This window comes from Antrostomus carolinensis, unplaced genomic scaffold (assembly GCF_000700745.2).
Source record: "Antrostomus carolinensis isolate BGI_N321 unplaced genomic scaffold, ASM70074v2 scaffold6049, whole genome shotgun sequence".
Classification (NCBI taxonomy): Eukaryota; Metazoa; Chordata; class Aves; order Caprimulgiformes; family Caprimulgidae; genus Antrostomus; species Antrostomus carolinensis.
In genome coordinates this window covers 14,975-34,642 of record NW_010336343.1, presented here as the reverse complement: position 1 = coordinate 34,642, position 19,668 = coordinate 14,975, and the positions used below count along the sequence as shown (strand labels likewise).

The 19,668-nt window shown below is 39.7% G+C and overlaps 1 protein-coding gene across 2 annotated transcripts in view; it reads right to left on the bottom strand.

The window, feature by feature from the left end:
* Positions 1-19,220, bottom strand: part of OPN5 (opsin 5) — a 20,204-nt gene extending 984 nt beyond the window's left edge. The window contains exons 1-5 of one of the 2 annotated variants that reach the window (XM_010174807.1): positions 19,067-19,220; positions 11,950-12,069; positions 7,994-8,164; positions 4,958-5,292; positions 420-664 (exon numbers count right to left, since the gene is read on the bottom strand). In XM_010174807.1, the coding sequence (XP_010173109.1) occupies positions 420-664; positions 4,958-5,292; positions 7,994-8,164; positions 11,950-12,069; positions 19,067-19,205 (1,010 nt within the window). In that variant the 5' untranslated portion in view covers positions 19,206-19,220. The remainder of the gene's footprint in view (positions 1-419; positions 665-4,957; positions 5,293-7,993; positions 8,165-11,949; positions 12,070-19,066) is intronic. The other variant, XM_029086689.1, reaches the window with a different exon arrangement.
* Positions 19,221-19,668: the final 448 nt, after the last annotated feature.

The window sequence follows — 19,668 nt, the reverse complement described above, 5'->3', positions numbered from 1 at the left end:
CAATGGCTGAAAGGCATAGTACTAAGAGGTTAATTATCTAAGGAATTAACACAATTCTCTCCCATTTACTTCACTGGCAATGGAGGTCATCAACACCTTCTGGAGGTGACCCATATGATAACATGAAAGAAAAGGAACAGGAGGACAGGACTGATCCAAAACCCACTAAAACCAATGGAACTTTTTCCCACCTGGGTCAGTGGAGTTGCAACTGAATCTAAAAGAACCATCTCCTTGCTTATCTTTTTACATATAAAGTCAGTTTACAAATTTCCATGGCAAGAAAGACCCCAAATACATTATGGTCAAAAACAAGAAATAAGATTCAAAGAGTTGTGACTCTTGATAGATCTTATTTCGGTACATTTTTTGGAACATTATATACTTAAATATATCCTACTTATGAAAGAAGAAATTACCTTGATTTCTTCAAAGAGCTCTTCTTCTGTAGCTTCTTCAATCCACCTGATCGACAACAGGCAAACTTACAATCAATGACCTGATAAATAATGGGGTTGTACATGGCTGCTGACTTTGCAAGCAAAGTTGGTATCACTGAAAACTGAATGGGAACTGAATCCGGCTGTCCAAAGGCTGACCACACAGAGACCACAGCGTAAGGGATCCAGGCAATGAGGAACCCTGCGCAGATCAACATTGCCACCTTGTGAAAAGAAAAGAGAGAAAGAGGTTAATCTAGCAGAGTTAGACACTGACAGTACAGCACAGCGCTGGGCAGAATGCAAGGGAACATGCCTCAGAATGGAAAAGAAAAATGATAACTCACTTCAGATAAATTTAGAATAGGAAAAAAAGCTGTCATGCATTTCTCTTTTCTTTATCTAGCGCCTGTTTTTCTTTCACCTGACACAGAGCAGCTAATGAGTCTGTTATCACAGACCTTTAAAAATGCTATAAAGTCTGGCTAAACATGAGGAAATCAAATGAGATCTCAGAAAATAATAAGTATTTGACATTAAATTTAAAGTATTTAGGAGGATAGTCCTTTCAAAAATCTTTTTTAGGATAATATGTAACACAGAACTGTGAAAGTTTTTGAAAATCTGCAAGATCTTTGAAATGAACTGGAAACACTTCCTATAGGGTATCTCTTTGGGGATTTTTTGTTTTGTTTTGTTTTGTTTTTCTTTTTCTTGCTTATTTGAGGAAACTCTTAATTGTACAGTCATTTCTAACCAAATATTCCCCAGATTGTTAAAAAGAAACCCAGTCTCTTTTCCATTCCAGAGTGAAACAAGCATGCACTGGAAAAAATAAAACCAAATAAATTATTAAGCACAAGTCTTCCAGATTCTGTCCTTTGAAATCAGATTCCAAAGATCATAAAATCAAAGTCTTTGAAGATGTTTCCAGAACTGAATTAGGTACTGATATTGTGTGGGAGTTGGGTACCCTGGGTATCTCTATAGGTGAGTTTGTTTAGGAGGGTACGTTCCTGTCTATATCTACTACAGGTCTTTCTTCTGTATCACCCAGTACCAGTCAATGAAGCAAAAGAAATTAGCAACAGAAGAAAGAGTTTGCAACACCCTGATCTAACACAGAGTTTCTTCCTCTCTCTTCTAGGCTGTGTTGGTGTCCCATAGAGAAGGAATCAAAACCTGTGGGACCAATAACCTGCCATGAGGATGGCCACTGCTAACAGGAGGAAAAAGAGTTTTGATAAAAGAGGGCTATCTTCTGCCTGCACCCAGGAGGGGGTCTGTGGCCTATGTTCCACTGGAAACATGACAACTATTTGAATCCCTTTCAAGACAAATATGGGAAAAGTGAGCTTAAAGTCATTCAATAAGGCATGAGCTGTCAAGTCTCTGAGTAGATCCACTCCAGTAGATAAAAAATGAATGTATTTACCTGGGTAAGCCAGAATTGAAACTATTGGGAATTTATTTGAGAGTGAGAACACTAGTATTATGTCTACTTTTCTTTCTCTAAACCATGTATTGGGTTTGCATGACCAGGTTTTGGTAGCAGGAGGAGTACAAGGGTGGCTTCTGTGAGAAGCTGCCAGGAGCTCCTCCTATGTCCAACACAGACAATGCCAGCTGGCTCCAGGGCAGACGCACCACTGGCCAAGGCCGAGCCCATCAGTGATGGTGGTAGCACCTCTGTGATAACTTAATTAAGAAGGTGAAGAAGAAAACTGTGCAATTGCAGCCAGAGAGAGGAGTGAGAAGGTGTGAGAGAAACAACTCTGCAGACACCAAGGTCAGTGAAGAAGGAGGGGGAAGAGGTGCTCCAGGTGCCAGGGCAGAGATTTCCCCCAAACTTGTGATAAAGACCATGGTGAGGCAGGCTGTCCCCCTGCAGCCCATGGAGGTCCATGGTGGAGCATATATCCATCTGCAGCCCATGGAGGACCCCACACCGGAGCAGGTGGATGCCTGAAGGAAGCCCACACTGGAGCAGGTGTGCTGACAGGACTTGTGATCCCAAGGGAGACCCACACTGGAGCAGTCTGTCCCTTAAGGGCTGCACACCACGGAAAGAACCCGTGGTAAAGCAGTTCCTGAAGAACTGTCAGTCATGGGAAGGACTCACGCTGGAGAAGTTCATGGAGGACTGTCTCCCATGAGAGGGACCCCATGCTGCTGTAGGGGAAGGAGTCCTCCCCCTGAGGAGGAAGGAGCGGCAGAAACAATGTGTGATGAACTGACCCAACCCCATTCCCTGTTCCCCTGTCCCCCCTGTGGGGGGCGGGGAGGAGTAGGTGGAGAAATTGAAAGTGAAGCTAAGCTCAATAAGAAGGGAGGGGTGAGGGGACGTGTTTTCAGATTTGGGTTTATTTCTCATTATCCTATTCTGATTTGATTGGTAATAAATTTAATTAAGTTTCACCAAGTCAAGTCTGTTTTGACCATGATGGTAATCGGGAGCGATCTCTCACTGTCCTTATCTCCCCCCATGAGTGTTTTACTATATTTTCTCTCCCCTGCCCTGGTGAGAAGAGGAAGTGATAGAGCAGCTTTGGTGGGCACCTGGCATCCTGCTATGGTCAGCCCACCACAAACCCACAGCGTGGATTTTGTACTCCATAACAATCTGTAGATGATTAAAAATGCAAATTTCTACCAAACATTTACGTTGCATTCCTGGTAAATGTGGAAAGATTTTCCTTATAACAGGAGGACATGTAGCCAAAGGAATATTTAATATAAATATTAAAGAAAAACTGCTTGGGTTGTCAAAATTTGTGATTTATATATTTTACCTGAATCAGCTTGTCTGCATTCAGTCACAGCCTGATACAGCTTCAAATGACATAATGTAACAGTGCATCCTGAAGAACATATGCCACCATACTGCTGCCATTGACAGACTATTCCTGCATCCAGACTGATAATAGTACATGTGCACTCATTTGGAATAAGGCAATTAGCAGGATTACACAAAAAAGTCATCAGAAAGCATAAGGGTGTTGGATATTGCAAACCTTTCATGGAGCCTTTGATTCCACATCTTGATGATAATATTATTTTCAGGGAAATTTCATTATTTTATGCTTTTTTTGTTTTTTAATCTGTCACTGAAGAAATGGTGCACATAAGCCAAGGATCTCAAACACAGCCTGTTTGTTATAAATTGTGCTGTGGAGTTAAATGGGTTATGATAAAGACTCATTTTCCATATTTATATATATATATCACAACTTTATGTTCTCCACTGTAGATCCAAGACAGAAGGGATATTGACTAGTGTGTTGACTCAGATCACATTGAATCTTTACATGATCCCTCCGATATGGCAAAAATAAATCTGCAACCTAAATTAAAAGTTTCCATTGTTCTTCAAAGGAAATGTACTGAATAATGACAAAACAGTACTGTGTTGAAACATCTCTTTTTAAAGGCAAGTACAGCTTTACCAGCTGCATTGGCAGCACTGACCATACAGGTGCTAGCTGGGATTCTCCAATATATGTAAATATAATGTCATTTATTGCTGCATATTATCTAACTTTCAGTTCAACTCCTAAGGAATATAATAAAATTTGATCAGCCAAGCAAAAGATGCTGCTTGTCTCCCTCTTGGCATGACTTACGGAGGATGGTGAATCTTCTACAACTAAGGAATCTGGTTTTGTTCAGTACAAGCTTTTATTTTGAGAGATTTCCTGGCACAAGAAGCAGTATCAGCAAAGACCATGGCTATTACTGTTGCCAAATAAAAAATAGATTCAATCAGAAAGAGAAAATAAGATACGGTTTGAGATGGAAAATTAATTTTATCACTTGAGTACATTTTTATCAGCAGCTCATGGCTGAACTTAAATGACAAACTCTTTGCATAAAAACAATTGCAATGCCACAGGTTTGACCAGTTTATATCTTCACTAACAGAGGAATGTAAGCTGGAAGTTTTATTTGTCTGCAACAATAATTTGTTTTTTATCTATTTTTCTGTTATAATTCCTGTGCACCTCGAATGCCTTAAAACAAGCCTTTACAACTGCTTCTGAAAGCAAAGGGAGCTTTCTGATGAGGAACTGGGACACAGGGTGTGATATGACTTGTGTAAGGTCACACAGGAAGGCTGTGGCAGAGCTTCAGAGTGAATCATCACAGAATCACAGAATGGTCAGGTTTGGAAGGGACCTCAGGAGATCATCTAGTCCAACCTCCCTGCCAAAGCAGGTTCCCTACAGCAGTTTGCACAAGAAAGCTTCCAGGTGGGTTTTGAGTGTCTCCACAGAAGGAGACTCCACAACCTCTCTGGGCAGCCTGTTCCAGTGTACAAATCATGATCTCAGGGACTTGAGATCAATTATTTTTTAACTCTTGTCTTGCCCTATATTAGGAGTAGCAGAGGAGAAAGCTAGAAGCACCACTTTCAGAGCACTGTACTATCGCTCAGAATAGGAGAGTATATGGTTGAAGTTCTCCAAGCCTGCTTTTACAACCCAACAAAGCAAACTGAGTTAAATCTTCCTACCTACCTTCGTCAGCTTCATTTCAAGTATGTGACTGTTCTGAATCCTGGTATCATAGTGAGCAACCTCTTTGGTAGACGATTTGACTTTTAAAATGATTTTGACATAGGAAAACACAATCACCGCAGTTGGGAACAGGAGGCAAAAGAAAAGAATACTCAGAATAAAAGCCTGTCCAGCCACCGAAGCCTGTGCCAGCCACCAGTCCAGAGTGCAGGAGGTCCCGAAGGGCTCAGGGGCATAGCTCCCCACACCAGCAAAAGGCACTGTAGCCCAGAACGTAGCATAGGCCCAGATTATTGCCAGACAGATAAATACATGATGTCTCTTAAGCCAGGTACCTGTAAGAGAATTCGAGTTACAACCTCAGGTCCATATGTATTTGACATAATTTACTGTCATTCTCCACATGCAGTAAGACTTTGTTTGGCTGTTTGACAACTGCTGTAGGGTTTATCTGGCCTCCTTCCAGCTATCTATAGTGACCCCTGAGCTAGCCAGCCCAGCTCACATCATACCTCATGAAGAGAAATACACAGTCATCGAGAGGGCTCCACCTGACATTATTTCAGATCCCTGTTTTAGGCTGTGCTGATTTACAACCTTGAACAGTCCATACAAAAGCAATCCAAAGAGCTAGGTCAGCAATGATCATGGGAACCTTGTCTAGGAGTTCTGAAAATTGCTTTGTGGTCTGTGAAGGTGTGTGGTCAGATGAGATAGAGGTTCAAGCCACATGAAGGACTGTTTAATTCAGCCTTTCATTGTTCAGTGTGAAGGCTCAATAGCTGCAACTGTATGATGCAACTTAAGCTGTTTCCTGTTCCCTCTGTCACATATTAACTGGCTAAAATTTGATCTCAGGAAGCTTCTCAACATAGATCATTAACCCAAGTGACTGAAAGACAAGGCTTTGCAGAGGAAATAACATATCCAATATTTATTTTTACCTTGTAATTCTATTCCAGTACAGTAAATCAGCATGTGTGTATGGTCAGAGTATTTGTAATTGTTGTTTTCATGTATCTTTATCCATTTGTTTTATTAAATGCTAATGGCATGCCTGGAGTGGTGGAGTGGTGTATTGACTCTCTGCTCGTCTTGCATGTAACCTTATTTCAGCTAGAAAAACCTTCAGCTTACAAGCTTTCCACCACCACCTGTGTTCAACATGGATTCAGATGGGACTAACAAGTTAAAACCTATGATTTATGCAGAGACTCAGACTACAGTATTATAACAGTTCCTTCCATCTTGGAAGTTACAATCTGCTTTCACTCCCCATCCACTGACACTGAGAAGCTTTTTTCAGGGTTTTAGAATTGCTTAAAACCAAAGCATAGCAAAACAAACAACTCTCAATTTGTATGTGACTGGTACCTCTTCCCCAGCTGATTTTAACTTTCCAGACCACAGGAAGGTGGTTTCTTGTGCTCAGGTGTGGAAAAAACGAGCAGCAATAGCATGAGAACTAAAATGTCAGCGTTATTTTTGCACCTATTTTCAAACAACATCAACCTATTACCAAATAAATAATTAAATAAATAAGTCAGTTGCCGGTTTTGGAGCTAAACAAAGGTGTAGGTATATAGTCAAGTGCTCCAGGTTCCTGACTGGTTTAGGCCACAGGATTTGCTTTCATAAATATGTCAAAAAACTTCCAGGTTGGTCTTCCTGTGACAATGGTATTCCTATTCTTAGAGAAGAAGTAGGTCAAGGAGTCGCTCTCTGTGTTGAATACCCTACTGAAACCAGGTACCTTCACATGGAAGAATGTCGTAGGAAAGGTCAGGTTGTAAATCCTAGGTTTCAGGAACATAAACCAGACCAAATGTTCTTATACAGAAAATAGCTAAGCTAAACACCTAGATTGAACATGCTAAATATTTTCATTGCTCTTCATGATTTTGCATGGACAACTGTGATCAGATAGCCCTTGAGAAAAAAGGTTTTGAAGTGTTCTGCCTCTCTTGAACCAAGATGACATAGTAAATGCCAGAGGCGTGAACGCAGCCAGCCATTAAATATTTACTTAATCTCACCAAGTCTGAAAAGTTGTCTATGATTTGAGTTACCACTGAATTATTTTTATAAGACCTTTATAAAAAGAACTGAAATCCTGCTTAGTGTGAATAGTGAATATTTAAAACTCAGCTAAGAAGATCTTCACTGTACTCAAATTTCAGGGAAAAGTATGGACATGCCAGGATCTATGATAGCAGGTCTTGGAACAGTACCACAGCTTTTAATTGACACCACGCTCAGATATTGGACAGACTAGCTTACTTACACTTCCTAGCTGCAAATGTTTCTTATACCTTAACGTTACATGGTTGATACTATATGCCATTATAGTCAGATGGGCAAGGTGTTTCTCAAGTCACCTTGAGTATTCCCAGTATTCTGTTGGGGTGTTAGTCTGTTCCAATGAAGGAAAAACGTCTTTTCAGAATTGTGACAACATCTTTTAACTGCAAAGAATGAAGCCCATAATACTTCTTATGCAAGACAGATAAGATATTGATGGATATGGTGATAACACTTTTCATTGCTAAATTAATTTCCTCCTCTCTCTTTCCGTCTCCATATTAGAGAGACAGTATCACATTTATTACGACCTATTGCACATCCAAATCTTTTAGATGTTTTAAATAGTTTGCCACATATCTTAAATGAATTTAGGCATCTTAGAAAGAATACTTTTGTGTGTCAGGCCATAAGACCTTGCAAGGTGTGCAATACTTGAACCTGTTAATGTCATTAGGCTTTGATAGACACAAAGTGATTCATCTATGACTGATTATTGAAACTCATGGCTTAAGCAGACAGCAGAGAGAAGACAGTGAATGTGTTACATCCAGCAATACAAATTTAGCTGGGATTACTTGGGTCAAACAAATACATTCATCTTATCTGTGTATTTACCTCTGTATTTAACAAAAGCATTTTGCCAAGTTTAAGTATGATTTCAATCTAAAAAACTGTATCAATTAATATGAAATATTTTTTCTATAGACATTTAATGCAGCTTTTCTTTCTTACCGTAAGACAAGTGACAGATTTTTAGGTATCTATCCAGGCTGACAGCTGTCATGGTAATAAGGCTCCCACAGCCAAAGAAGAATCCAGCCCATCCATACCAGCGGCAGCCCATCCATCCAAACACCCAGCGGTGAGAAAAAAAGGAAATTATACTAAAGGGTTTTCCTACAACTTCAAAAGGAAAACAGAATGTCAGTTGACTGATAAAATCCATCACTGATATAACCACTCTTCTCCAGAAAAACAAACCCTCCCCTTTGCCCCAAGATAATACCAGTAAAGATGCTCTGCAGAGTGGAGAGAGGGCTTCAGGCACAACAGATCTGATCTCTTGCATGCCCTCCATCCACAGGACTAAGCTTAAAACAGTTGTAGCTAGATCCTATAGCATCTAGGCTGTGGTAGGATGAGCCAAGCCTGCAAAATGGCTGGAAACAGGTGTTTTACTGCAGACCACATGAATGAGAAGTAAACCCATACTCTGGTGCTGAGCACATGTAAGATCTTCTCATTATGAAAACTTCAGAGTTATGTGTTAAATCCATACACAAGCACAAGACAGTGTGTAAACAGTACAGGTGATGGGTGAGTCTGGGTTTGAAACAGGTACAGATCTAGTTAGGCTACATCCCTATAATCAATTGAGTGTCTTCAAACATATGATAAAGAAATTTGCCTTCAAAGAGGGTTTCTGCAAACTTACCAAGGCTCAACAGTAGGATGCATATTGTGGTGAAATGTCTAGAAAGGAAGATGGTGCTACAGTCACAGCATGGACTTGAGCTGCAGAAGTAGTTTCAGCTCCTGTCCATACCACACTCTTCCTTGGTAACTGAGCAAGTCATCTGGCCACAGATATTAAAAAGTTTTAAGCATCCCTAAAGAGAAGGGAAATACCTAACTATTTTAGAGACTCTGTCCTAGTGACACCTTAGCTCATTTCTCCATTTGTAAAAGTGGGTGGTGCATTACGGAAGGAGTGAAATTAGGTCTTATGTTGTTCTATTCTCACCTTAAAACAGATTAATATTATTTATATTCTTTGTACCATGAAAATGAGATAATTTGGAAATTGTAATTTTCTAGTTGGAAATCTCCATTTCCTGGTTTTTGTTGTTTGGGGTTTTTTTGTCTCAAACTGGACAAACAAAAAAAATCAATAATGGAATAGAAAACTCAAAAACTGGCAAACCAGGAACATCAGCATGTTTTCCAAATCCTTCATTTCTACTTACCAGACTGACCTGAAATGCTCCAAGGCCTGAACAGTTCAACTGCAACATTCAAACAGCAGTAAATATTTAATTCCACCTTCCTGTGATTGTATTCCTTCCTGCACAGGAGTTGCCAGAGCACCTCAAGTTGTTGAAAACATTTCAGCTGCCCTGGGCTAGTTTCCCTGGGTGAACTGCACCGTCTATAATATTATGGCAGCTCAGAGAATTGGTTTATAAAGAAGGCAAAAATGGTCTTGCAAAGTGTAATTCCCACAAGGTAACCTATTCACAGAAGTCAAGACAAAAGTCTATTTTGTTGAAGTGATCTGTAGAAACGTACTTTGGATTGTTCCCAAAAATATTCTATTTCAGATCAAACTGATGCAAAACAAAACATTCTGTTTTCATTCTTAACAGAAAATTAAAACATTTCTACCAAAACAAAATCTTGCAAAAAATGGCCTTTGCTCCATTTTCTATGCCAAAAGCATTATGATTGAAAACGCTTCAAAATAAAACTTGTTTTTAAACTGGGTATTTTGGGATTCTTTTTCTTTAGCCTAATCCTGTAAGGAAAATTCTGCCTGAGCCTGAAGGTTTTGCTCAGGTCAATATATTATGTACTTTTCTCTGAGCAGAATAAATGTACTTTAATTTTTCAAGCAAAAGCTGACCCCAGTGATTAAGGTTTCAAGAAAAGCATTAAATATGGCAAGGTCTAGGACATATGCTAAGAGTCAGCAACTTTACTCATGTAAATCATTTCCATCTCTAAAGGCCATCAGTTTCACTTGCACAAAATTAAATTTCTCTTCAGTGGCACAAGACTCAGCTTGGTATCAGTGCAAAATTATGCAATTTTGAACGAGTGGCTGGTGCCACCCTGTGGAAATCTGCAGGAAATGGGGCCATGGCAGAACCTCTTGAATATGGTGCCAAGACAAATACATGAAATTTGAGGATTTTGGAAAAAGTCTCCTCTTCACTCCAATCAGTCCAGCAGACAGAACACATCATATTTTTCAAGTTCAATATCTTCCATTAACAAAAAAAAAAAAAAAAAAAAAAAAAAAAAAAAAGAAAAGAAAGAGAAGGGAGAAAAAGCACACATGGCTGTGCCAATCATGATTATTTTTAATTACAAAACTTAAACACACAGAGAGATTGAGATACTCATGAATAACAAGGTGACCAAGTGGTATGTTAGTGACAGACCTTAACAGAGAAACTAGCAGCTAAGGAGATCTCCCAGAAAAGCTGCAGTTTCGATGGTTGGGACTTATAGCTTATATAATTAGGAATTATCTCTTTACATTACAAATATACAATTATGAAAATTATCCTGAAACACTGTGTCTCATTGGAGTGATTCTCACTGGAGTCATATGTGAGCCTGAGAAAATAAGACAGACTCCTAGGGCACAAAGGAGATGGGAGCATCACAGACAAGGCAAAAATTGGTCGTGGGTTGGTTTTTTTTTTTCACTTCTAAGTGCTCCAAGATGGAAATAGTGTCTCCATGGCAGATATGACAAAGAAATCATTGGGATTTATTTGTGTGGTAGCACAGCAGAGATTTTTATACTAACATCTTTCTTCTGTCGAATACATAAGTATCTCCTTCAGAAAACCATGTTTTCTGATCACCAAGAGGCATCAAAATTACTCAAAGCTGAGAAGGTGAGCAGCTCCTTGATCGTGTGCAGGGAGAGCACAATGAGTTTGGTTTGGGGAGGCTAGGGCCCATCATTTTATGTTGTTCAGTGCTATTTTAGGCATTGGGATGAAGTCAAAAGCATTTGGCAAAGACGAGGGCAGGAAAAGGGTGCACTGGAGCTGGGGGCAGGGGTCTTGGGTTACACAACACATAGGGGACAGATGACTTTGGGAGCATGGGAACCTACTGTCATTTATAGCACTCTGGGGAGAACTCATAGTCGGCTGTGTCACAACAAGCCTTTATACCCATTGCATTGCCTGCCATCCAAAATATCCTTTTTCTAAAGCCATCCAGTCCTCCTTCCTGCATTTGCATGTAGCCATGAGCAGCTGAATGAGACGCAATGTCAAGAGCCAAAGGAATGATTTCCAAAGGCTTTTGACTCTGCAGCTTCATGTAAATCTTTCCAAAGCTCCCTCCTCTCATGCCACAGCATCCAGGCTATGGGGTTGAAATTAAAATCCCTCCAGTTGGCTGATGTTGCTCTTACTCTATAGATTGACACAAATGCTCAAATGCCTATTTTCCTGACCCAGAGGTAAAAAAGGATGGTCACTAGAGAGAAAATTATTAGCTTCGATAAGCTGATTGCCACTGGCATCTTCCAATTCCTTCCCCTAATGCACCTCCTCAGTCACGTTTAGCTAAATATGGTTTTTTACATACCTGAATCCCTCCTGTTTCACCCTAGAGCAAGAAAATGTAATTTCCTTCAACCGTAATACCGACTCATTTTGTGGTTATTGTGCCAGGATGCATATGGGAGCTGTCTTTGAAGGCCTGCCCAGTGCTGGGATGAACAGGAATTTTGCCTGATTAATAAATTCAACCCTATTTTTTCCTCTGTACTTTTCATTTCTTTCCATCAAGTTGTTCAGAAATGTTGCTTTCTATCCTTCTCTCTTATTTATATGCAAATAACAGAGTAAAAGGCATTTTGGGCTCCAGGGGACTCTCTTGCTGCTGCCAGAAAGAATGGCGGGATAGTAAAAATGAAAAAAAATAAGATATGAAATTACCTGAAATTCCCAGATCACACACTGCTAAATTAACGGTCATTAGCTCAGCAGGTCTCAACTTCTTTTTTCGTTTTGAGGACATAAAAATAACATACCCGTTTCCCAGAGTTGAAAGAATCCCTATAAAAATAAAAAAATAAAAACAATCCAATTAGAATTCTCCTCAAAACCAGCAGTATCCCATCTTCCTTGTGAAATTTTCTGATATTTTCAGCTGAGCCTGTGGTCCCAAGGCTAGACATTTTACTCGGAAACATGATCATCTCATCCTCATTATGCAGCTCATAGAGACATCTACTGCAGACATGTCCCTCCCACAACAAATGCTATTTTTCCCTCTGCAGCAGGGCATTGCCTTCACCACCTGAGCCTGCACAATTATTGACTGAATGCACGTAAAACAAATCCCATAATTCCTCTGTTTTGATCAACCTTGTTTGTCTCACAAACATTTGTAAACCAGAAGAATAAAACTGAGCTGTGTGTAATCACCAGAACCCAAATCTCTGACCTTAATTTTATTAGACACTACAATCAGAGACTGAGGCATATATTTCTAAAATAATGTAAGTTATTTATATTAATATCACATCTTAAATTTTACAATAAATATTATTTCTGTCATAATAAGAAAAAAAAAATGATAAAATAAGAAAGAGTTTGAGCCCAGAGCGAGCATTTTGCCATGGAAATGCAGGACAGCTCACAACATCCCTTTCAGGAAGCAAAAGTCACTACCAAATGTGAACACCTCAAAGGGACTATGGCCCATGGAGACCTCATGCCAGAGCAGAAGAGAAAAGCAAGAAGTAGGGAGAGGCAGAAGAGTGAAGAACAAAGCATATCAGAGATCTCAACCTCCTCAACCTCCATTGCCTCACCAAAGTGACCTACAGCAGCAATGAGGGTGAAGACATTAGAGTGAAGTTCAGCCTGGGAAAGGGGGAGGAAAGATGTTTTCCTTAAGTATTTTCTGATCTTTGTTTTTCACTACCCAAAGCAGTACTTTTAGCAACCTGGCCTAGTGGAAGGTGTCCCTGCTGATGGCAGGGGGTTGGAACTAGATGGTCTTTAAGGTCCCTTCCAACCCAAACCATTCTATGATTCTATGATGAGTTTGCTTTGTCCACAACAGTAACTGGTGAGTGATCTCCTTGTCTTTACCTCCACCCTATCTTTATCTCCACTGTTTTTGCTCCTCTTATTTCTTCCTCGTCCCCTTGCAGGGGCTGTAACCCTGGCTGTTTGGCTGCTGGCCAGGACCATCCCTCCACACTACTGTAAAAAAGTCATAAATAACCCAATTTTCCTCTGTCAATGAGGCAGATAAGTCACGTATTGTGGTGCCTTCCTACACATAGCTCTGGTGGTGCAAACTCATATGAATTCCATGTTTAAAAAGACCCCAGCAGTCCCCCATCTGCCTAACCTCTCCAAATACTGTACTTTTGAACACCACATAATTTTCATCAGAGTCTGTTGGGAGACCAGACCTCAGCAATTAAATGGATATTTTCTCTGGCCCATCAATGGAATGATTCCCTTGCAAGGGTCCCATGTCCTCATAGATCCAAGAAACCTAACCTGAGGACATCCATGGGGCAGAGAGAAAAATGGTTCCCAGAGGCTAATACCAGACTCTTTCTCAAGAAATATGAATAACTGTGGGAATGAAAGTTTAAAAAATTCAGGAAAAAAATACTGTGATTTTGAATTTTTCAGTAATAAATGCAACTTTCGTCTAATTTGAAACAATTCTTGTTTCTATACTGACAGTATTGCTTTCTATATTATTTTTAAAAATAAACAGGACAAAAGCTAGCTTGTCATTTAATCCTAGGTTTTCTGAGTAAATGTAATTTATTCTTGCTGAATTAAATTTAAAGAACGTCCAATTCTTACAGGTCTGAAAGTTTAATCTGAACTATAAGCAGATACAGGTATTCATATGAATTACTTTCTTCCTTGCAGCTAAGTGAATGAATCTCAATGTTGCTGAGCATTTTTCGTATATCTTAATCCTTTTCTCTCTTAATACCATTTTCTCTCTAGTGATATTTAGGATATCTAGTGTGCCAGCATCTACTTTGAAATATCTTTCAAAAGCACCTGACATTTGCCTGAATCTTTTTTAACTGACTGGTAGTCCAGAGAGATGTCTTCAACAGACAAGCCTCTGAAGCGATTGCTCATTATTAACAGCAGTATTTCAGAGAGCCCCAGTCCACTGACCTCTTAATCCTACAGTTGGAAGATGTCCAGTGATAATTTAAGTTGGTTTTTGTCTATAGCTGTGTCTCACAGTTGCTTGTCTGAATACTTTTGTAACTGTTTTGTGATAGAAACTTTATAATCGCTCTAGATGAGCCATCTAATGCTTCGTTTTTCCTAATAAAAAGATTTTCTTAACAGCTAGGTCCAGGCTTCCAGCTCCAGGAGGTGCTGGCAGGCTGTGTGCCTGGGCAGAGCCCAGAGTTGGGAAAAGGAGAAAAAAAGACTCTCTAGATATAAAATAAGGGCTCTTTTCCATGAGCAAACAGTTCAGGGCACAACTGTCCATGGCACTGTAATACTAAAGCATAAATACACACACAGAGTCAAGGATGCACTAACTAAAAAAGTGCCACCTACAGAGAAAGAGCCAACCTGCAGTGAAAGGTAGAAGTGTATAAAAGAAGAAATCTGAACAAATAAGACATTTTTTTTTCTCCTATCTGACAGCAGTACTAAACCATCAGGGGAGGGAAAAAAAAAAAGATAGAGAGATAGTTCAGTATTTTGTTTTCAATTAAGCTGTTTCATAACACACTGAGGAAGCGTGCAACATCAGTTTGCAAATCAATAGTTGCTTGCCATGAGCTTTCAAAGGAGCTGACAGCCAGCGGGTCTCTCCTCAGTAGTTAGTCACCTTACCCAGCTGTACAGTAAATCAATCAAGCCAGTGATGAAAAAGCTAGCGGGGGAAGTGTCAAAGTAAAAAGAATTGGATTCTTACAACCATCTGTACCAGTTGTATTTTTTTTCTGAGACAATTAAAAAAATACATGTGGAAATGAACTAGTTAGGATAAAAGATCACACATTCGCAGGGAATTTATCATAGAAGGGGAGGGACCCCTGATTTTCTTTAAAGACAAAAAAAAAGCATTTTTGTATTTTAAAACTGCAATACTTCAGTTGTGCAACCAGCCTGACCTAAAAGCTCTACTGAGTTTCCTGATAGGATCCCAGTCTTATTTACTCACTGTGCAGCTTCTTCCTCTCTTTGAAATTTTGAAAGAAATATTGAATTTTCTTTGAAAGAAATAAATCCTTTCTTTTAGGGCCACAAAGATGATGAGGGGCCTGGAACATCTGCCTTACGAGGAGAGGCTGAGAGATCTGGGACTCTTCAACCTGGAGAAGAGAAGACTCAGAGGTGATCTGAAAAATGTCTATAAATATCTGAAATATGGGGGCCAAATGGATGGGGCCGGGCTCTTTTTGGTGGTGCCTGGTGACAGGACAAGGGGCAATGGGCAAAAACTGGAACATCAAAAGTTCCAAACAAACTTAAGGAAAAACCTCTTTATTGTGAGGGTGCTGGAGCCCTGGGACAGGCTGCCCAGAGAGGGTGTGGAGTCTCCTTCTCTGGAGATGTTCAAAACCCACCTGGATGCCATCCTGTGCAACCTGGTGTAACCTGCTTTGGCAGGGGGGTTGGACTGGATGATCTCCTGAGGTCCCTTCCAACCCCCACCATTCTGGGATTCTGTGATTCTGTGAAATAAATTTTAAGCTCACTTGCACCTTACATGACTCAAGGACATAAAGATGCCCAATGACAATCCCCACCTCCTGGCTTCCCATCTTTCCACAGCTAGTCTCTCTCTCTGCTATCAGGATGACCACACAGGACATCCTTAAGAAGGGCTACCATTTCTTGGAAGGAATTGGCAAAGGAATAGGGGACACAGTTCACTGGCAGAAGGTGACAATGGAGAGGTTCAATCTGAACCACAAGTTACAATATAAAACTATAGACATAACCTTGGTGGGTATGGGACCTAAATGCTGGGACCTAAATGTTCGAACTCAGTTTTCCACCTTCTGCAGATTACACAGTTTACAAAGTAAATCTGCAATACTGCATAGTTACCACAAGACGAAACTATGCCCAAGAACTATTTAAGCACATAGTTTTTGCTTACTATTTGGATACTGGGGAGCTGTGATTAACTATAAAGCTGCCAATCAAAGCAAATTTACAGCCTCAGCAAAACTTGTGTGGAATTTGATGTCAGTGAATAGTTTCCCAGAGCTAGACTTCATTCTCTACCACCTTAAGATCTACTATCTACCACCAAAAATCTCTGTGCGGCACTGCTTCATGCTCCAACAGAAATGTGTAGGACTTTGGACTATCAGAAATCTGCTTAGTGGAAATGGAAATTTAGGATTATTTTTGTTTGCAGAAAGCAAAAAAAGCTACTCAAGATTTATCTGAAAACAACAAAGATTAATTTTTTTCTAACTTACCGTACTTTTGCAGGCCCAAGATATGACTAAAATTTTACTATCCACCTAAACATGAATGGGTAATAAAATACAAATTTGCACATCAACAAGAGCTAATGATGACATCTCCAAAGCGCTAAACTAAACTAATCTTGGAAGGTACAACTCACACAAAAAGCATTAGCCCAAGTAAAGCTGCTTTTTGTTTTTTTTTGGTTAGAAAAATGTGCTTGAATGTACTTTACCCCATCTATTCCCGAGCATGGAAGAAAACCTGACATTGCTCCTTCCACCAGTTTTGTTTAATTCCATGTCTTAGTGATTGAGGTCTTAGGTGTAATTCTGCTTTACTGGTGAAGAGCATAAGACTCTCCTTCTCCACACAGACCCCTATAAAAGGGAGGAGTCTGTACTTCTCTTAGCCTCTGGCAAAATAATATCCATTACTGTATTACACACAATGTCTAAAACACTGCTGTGCTGGTCTAGAAAAAGTGAAATCAGTTGCCATTGCTGAAATGGCTGAGGGCACAACTGACTGACCAGCAGCTAAGGATGCTAAAAATCATTGCAGTGATTGCTAAAAGGAATTAAAATTATTTGTGCAGGATACCAGTAGTCTCTTATGCTATAGAGGCAAGGAAGATGCAAATATAGCATTTACATGCATGTGTGTGAAGCCTACTTGGCTCTAGTGCAAGATGCTACTGGAGTGTGGAATGACCATAAGGGTAAAGTAACTAATCAGGTAAAATGTAATTCAAAACAAACACATGAAAAAAAGTAAATTAAATCCAGAGCAAAGTGTAGGATATGATACCTAGAGCTACACATGTATACAGCAGAACTATGGCTTGAACTTTCCTGACTTGGGCCACTGGTTGCAATGATGGGTTATTTGATGTCCCGTCCACAACACCGGGAAGGTGGGAATCTCACTGGTAACTCCGATATCAAAATTATTATCAGCCCTTTTGAAACTCTAATTTCATTCTCCTCACACTGCTCATGTAAGTCTGTGCCTTCATGGTTAGCTATTGGGTTTTCACTGGAAATTTATTATTTCTGTTCCTTGTTTTAATTTGATTCTAACTACGTTTTTCAAGATGTTTCACACCTGGCAGGGCTATTTCGTTGGAACTGGATAAATCTACACTAAATACAGCCAATATAAAAAAGTAACACAGTAAATATTGTCAGGATTCATTTCAGCTACTCAGGCATATTTCCTGGGATTAAAGCTAAATTTGTTTAACTGAGTGAAAAAAGACCCAAGGGGAGGTTGTTTTGGACAGTTCAATTAAGAGATCTGTCTGCATAGCAGTAGGAAAAAAATATATACGTATGTGAAAAGCTAGGATATATACAAAACAGTGCATGAGTACTGAGAACATTGCAGAGATACAGCTTCATCTGCCATCTCTGCTGCTCTGAATTCCTGTTTCGATAAAGACATAAGCAGAAAGCAAAGGAGAAATAAGCATTATTCAAGCCTTTGTGAGCCCTCCACTGCAGAAAAGATTAGATTATTTATCAGTCGGGGGAAAAGGAAGTGAGAGAGAGTAGGAAGAAGGGATGTGAAAGAGTGAATGAGAAACGTGAAGGTAGGACTGAAAGTTCTTTGTATTTTGTGCAGAACTGATAGAACGAAAGAATTAATCAAAACCAAAATAAATGTTAAGGAATACACTGTGTAGCCTGTGTTCAGCCTGGTGTTCAGCCATCTGACACCCAGAGCCCAGCTTGGTGTAGCACAGTTATATGATCTTGTCTCAGCTTTACCGAGAAAATAGCTGTTGAGCTGTGAGTAACTGCATGAACTAAAGACATCAAACATAAAAAAACCCTAAACCATAGAAAGAAGTGTAAGTGTAAGTGTATTGACACCCAAAGATATAACCCTGTCCACTTCCATAAAGAAAAGCAGGTAAATCATCAAGGAGCAGGACCAGTTTATCCATAGAAGCAATGGAAACCAGAATTTCCCAACTGAAAGGCAACTCCTTGGCATAGGAATACTTAACGTAGAAATCAATCCCAGCTATCATCTGTGTGCACTAACCAATAAATAATTGCAATTGTTCTGCTTGCAAAGTCACTTTGAACACAGTAAATGACTCCAAAACAAAAGGGAGGGGAGGGTGTTAGGCAGAAAAATTTGTTCAATATAATATGTAACAGAGAACAGCTGATGCCGGGAGCTGAGCAAGATTCAAATGAGTACATCTGAGGATGTTCTCTTGGCTGTGTAGAGACGTGAGAGAGGCTTTGAAAACAGACACATGAAAACACACATGGTATAAGGGTAAAAACCAGTTCTGGTTGGGAACAATTAAGCTGCCAGCTAGTAATCTATCAGCAGAAAAAATATGAGTGTTTCTTCACTTGTTGCTGGAAAGTCTACTGTTGGTCACTTTTGGCTACCTGGAGCAGCATTGTCTGTTGACACTAACTGTTGACACCATATTTCTAACACATTCTCTCCTCTCCCTCAAGTTTTTTTTTTAATGTTAAGGAAAACATAATGACACATCTAATGCACAGCAGCTTCTGCCTTCTTTGTGAGTGCCTGCAAGGATGCAGTGTTATATCATATTTCAAAGACGAATTAAAATCATTACCAATTACTGTCAAATAAAACCCAGCTACGATGTCAGCTTCTCTAGAAAGCTTTGATGCAAAGGGATCTTCCTTCTGGAGATAGTGAGGGAGATATTCTTCCAAAGAAGAAGTGTTGTGATCTGATGCCATCCCATTCATGTCCAGTTCAGTGTCTGAAAAACAAAAGAACAAAGTTTGCAAGAGATCGCGTCTGCCACCAGAAAATGCAAAGCTATTTTTGTTCATACACAAGATGTGTCCTCCTGTCTTCACTTCTGCTCTGTCACCTCCCAGGGCATTTCAGGTTTTAACTCAAAATTGCATAAAGCATCCTGCCATGATTTATTTCATGACTTACTTTATCCAAGAATGTCATTAATCATATGGCACTCATCACAGTAATCCATATGAGCAGTATCTAGGTACCAGTCAGGGCTTCTGAAGCACCTACCAGGAATATCTTAAGGAGCTTTCTTGGGTGTGAGTGTGACCCAAGACTGAGAATACAGAAAAATCAAGCAGGGCAATTTTTTGTGTCTGAATAGCTTCATTTCTCAGTGGGTTTAATGCATACTGAACTTGTTGTCTTTATCTATACACACTGTTCTAGTAATCCCAAGAA